Source organism: Alternaria postmessia, assembly GCF_024291825.1.
Source record: "Alternaria postmessia strain BMP 2775 chromosome Unknown scaffold_276, whole genome shotgun sequence".
Classification (NCBI taxonomy): domain Eukaryota; kingdom Fungi; phylum Ascomycota; class Dothideomycetes; order Pleosporales; family Pleosporaceae; genus Alternaria; species Alternaria postmessia.
The window spans coordinates 2,162-6,103 of record NW_026260349.1 but is presented as its reverse complement, the minus strand read 5'-3'; the positions used below and the strand labels follow the sequence as shown (position 1 = coordinate 6,103).

Genomic DNA, 3,942 nt, shown 5'->3' with positions numbered 1-3,942 from the left:
CAATTCTATTGATGAACAATGCTAGAAAATTTTAAGCAGAACCGCACGACCAGATGCAGGCCTTAGATAAGCGATGTCCTCATGTACAGCGGTTGACCCTGATCGATATTCTGGTGGGAGCCACAGGGCGTGCTGCTGGTTGCGCAATATCCACTGGCCCTGCACTACAACGTAGAAGGACTGCGGCTCAACCTAGAAAGCGACGTGAAAATAGGAATTTGAGGTAGATAGATATCGCCTTGGTTCGTACGAGGTACCTAGCCATGTGGCGAGAACTTAAGATAAGTGACATACGAGGAATGTCCTTCGAGCGTGCTGCGATACGCCCCCGTCGCCTCCCACAGCCGTACTGTGTTGTCGCCAGATGCCGAGACGACCAGCTGTCCATCTGGCAAGAAGGCCACCGCTGTGACAATATCGGAATGGCCCTCGAGCGTGCTGCGACACGCGTCCCAACCTGCTTCTGTTTCAGACAGCATCTTAGCCTTCTCTGGCACTTGGTCTGCAAAGGTTTGTCGTATCACGCTCCTCTCTGGTGCGAACACGAGCGCCGAGTAATAGATCTGCAGCGGCGCATCTGTAAGCACAGATTGGAATCGCAGCACGAACTGTTTAGCGTCATGAAGGAAGCGTGGAACTAGGCTTGCAGATGGCTGTGTTGCACGTTAGCAGAGTAGTGGGAAGGTGTTTTGTGAACATCTTACGCTAGCAAGTGCCTGAAGGCTGTCAAGTAAGTCGACGCATCTGCTAGATTCTCTTATAAGGCTCATGGCCTCGAGCCAATAAAGGAGATGCTGCTGCAGAAACAGGTGCGTTATGTCTCCGTCTACGATGTTTTGTTGACCCTGCTTGAGATGATCGACCCAGTAACGACACGCATACTGCAGGTCAGGTGACAGACTGCTAGTGATTGTACATTCGTCGATCTCGCTTCCTAGCACCCCAGGCTCTAAGAGGCTACACATGTCTTGGTGTAGGCCGCTTGGTCCAGACATAAGCTCAAGGCAGCGAGATGCAAGCTTCTGGTGTGTGCTTTTCTCATCCACCCAGAACAGGCTCTTTCCCTGTTTTTGGGGGTCGACGAGGAACTCGCGGAAAGACAAGTGCAGTAACGTGATAGGAATGTTCTCCCTACTGGGAACGCTAAGAACGGAATGCAAGGCGTCCAGCCGACGTTCGACTTGCTTCTGTGGAACTTAAAGAAGGCGCGGAAGGGAGCCGAGAGGAAGTAGGCTCGCTAAAATGACTATGCTACCTACGGGTCCACAGAAGGCGTGCAGCCAGTCTTCTCTATCTCTTTCTTCCTGCTCAACAAGCAATTGGTTCAGGACGGGAAGGTAGGTTCGGTCGAGCTGTGAAAGAGCCGCCTTCGGATACCTCGAGACCTTGTTCAAGTACTCTTCAGGGTCGCATCCTTTTGTGCTAACATGTCGACATACGGTAGCAGCATAGATAAATAGTGGCACAGCTAGCTCAACCAAGGCCATGATCTGTTGTTGCGCAGACCAGCCCGAGGCTAGCATGCGTTCTTTTCGTATCACGTCGAGCTCATGCTGTAGGAACAGACGGATGTCGTGTTTGATTGTGTTCCTTGGTACTTCATAGAGAATGAGGTCTTGGTACGTGCTCTTTAGCATCCTCCTAAAGCCTAAGCGGATGTGGAGCTCAGGCCGGCTAGTCACCAAAATCCACAGCGACACTGGACGAACGTCTTTTGTCCGAGCAAACAGCTGAAGAATCGCTCTGATGTCGGCTTCTCGCTCGCACTCGTCCAGCGTACTAATCACCACAACACGCGCCAAGACCTGTGAACGAGCCCGCTTTATCCCTAAGAGTGGCTGTAGGATCAGTTTCTCGAACTGGTCTTTCAATGCCTTGTACAAGACCGTCGAGTCCTCGTCGAGCGTCTTCCTAATAGTGGTTAGCATGCCTGGCTCACAGGCGACTAGATCAGTGGCAATGGGAGTAAAGAAGCGCGAGCCGTTGCCGCGCTCGCGCTCGCCTTTCTTGAAGAAGAAGTTTGCTCCGAGCTGCCCTCGACTAGCGAACGACTGGGCGACCGTCCGCGCTATCGTAGATTTTCCCGTGCCCGCCATGCCACTTAGCCATAATATGGACTTGCCATCCTTGTTGTTCGCCCATGTTGTGATCTCGTCTAGCAGCTCGGTGCGGGTGTTTGGTAGGCACTGTGCGTCATGCTCTTCGTTGTGGGAATTGAAAGTGGCGCCTGTTGCGACAGGCAGTTTGCGGAGATCTAGCTTCTGGTCTACATTGAACACAACGACTCTGTATAGTCAGTGAGAAGCTGGGTCTGCGTAAGATAGATCTGGGTACAGAAGCTTACGTCTGATCGGCCTGCAATGCCAAGCTTAATGTCTGCTCGTATCCTTCCAAATTCGAAATAATTTCGTCCACTTGCTTACTCGCGAACGGTCACTCAAGCGCGCGGAAGCCGAACTGGCTCATAGTCTTGCGAGTTTTCCCCAAATCTAATTTTGCTTTGAGGCTCTTCAGTTCCTTTAAGCATTGCTCGAGCGAGCTGGACAAGCCCAGAGTGGTAGAGAGCCGCGTCTTGTCGTGGCTGTCGAGGAGCTGCTTGATCTTCTCCAGAATGTGGGCGATGTCGCTAACCTTCCTCCGCACACGCTCGACATCACCCTTCGCGTCCTTGACAGCCACGGAATACCGGTAGCAGAGCGAGGCGATCTTGGCGGATATGTCGATTACTGCGATGACGCTTGCTGCGCCCGAAAGGCCGTTCATGATGCGAGGTCTGCGAAGATAATAAAGCAAACTATTGGATCGCGCTTCGCGTTATTGTGGGCTGACGGAGCAGTCAGATCGCTTTCGGGCTGAGCGTAGTGCTCCGATCCATTGTCAGCTGCACAAGACTGGGAGGGCTGGCACAGCTAAGCGCTGCTGCATTGCGTGCGGGGACAAGAAGCCTTCGGAAGTACGTTTCGCCGAAAGCCGCATGCGTAGACTAAGTGTGCGTGCTTGAGAAATGAGCGGGACACCATACAAACATCATCCCATCTGACCACGCGCAGCGCAGTGCGATTGTTTGAACATATTCGTGATTCGTCAGGCCAGGCGCAGGATCATGGCACCGTTCGAAGCCGCATTGTGCGCTTGCAATGTTTAGAACAAGCTTCGCTCGTTCGTATGCTACCTGTTATCATAGCGACAGGATAGCTCTCATTACATGAACGTTGCTCGTTGCTGTCTCTCTGCCAGGCTACCACCATATTGGCGATTATGGATCTTGCTGGTCGAGCACTGGCGGAAGCCTCTGTAGACTAGCCTAGGACGTATCGCGCTGTTGCAGAGAAGAGCCATGTCCCACGTTCTACCCTTATCGTCGTAAGCACGGAGGAACGTCAAAGGAAGTAAAAGCTCAAAGCCAGCAACACCTTACCGTAAAGGAAGAGAAAGCGCTTGTTTCATTCTTGCTGCGCGCTGTCGAGAAACGCCACCCCGAACTCAAAGCAAGACGAGTCAGGTCGATAGACTGGAAGCGCCACAAGAACAACATCTACGACAAGATGCCAGAGTGGTTCTAGATGATTGGCAAGGTGCTGTAGGACGCAGTAGTACTGCCGGATAATGCGTACAACATGGACCAGATGGGCGTTATGCTGAGCAAGCTTGGCTCGGTCAAGGTCGTAGCAGGGAAGGACGTTAGATGAGAGCCCGCTCGTAGCCTATGTGCAAAAGACAAGTTGATGGAGAGTATTGATGTACGAATCAATCGAATACAGTCGAGACTAGGCCCACATGTTGAAGCACACCGTATCTCTCGACGTGTTGGGGATACGTGAGACAAGGCTTGGCTTTGTCCAAAAAACCAAAACAGGTGTTCCGGAAAGTTAAAATGACATACAAGAGAACTTCGGAAAGAGCGTCGGAAAAGGAACGCTACTAGAAAGATGCTAGACAATA

At 52.0% G+C, this 3,942-nt stretch overlaps 1 protein-coding gene across 1 annotated transcript; it reads right to left on the bottom strand.

Annotated features, from left to right (window-relative positions):
- Positions 1-257: 257 nt before the first annotated feature.
- On the bottom strand, positions 258-2,763 carry J4E82_011668 (uncharacterized protein; the record flags this gene model as incomplete). The annotated part of the gene is made up of 4 exons (XM_051737868.1): positions 258-653; positions 705-716; positions 1,260-2,286; positions 2,438-2,763. 4 exons carry the CDS (start codon positions 2,761-2,763, stop codon positions 258-260), a joined length of 1,761 nt encoding a protein of 586 aa, XP_051582373.1.
- Positions 2,764-3,942: the final 1,179 nt, after the last annotated feature.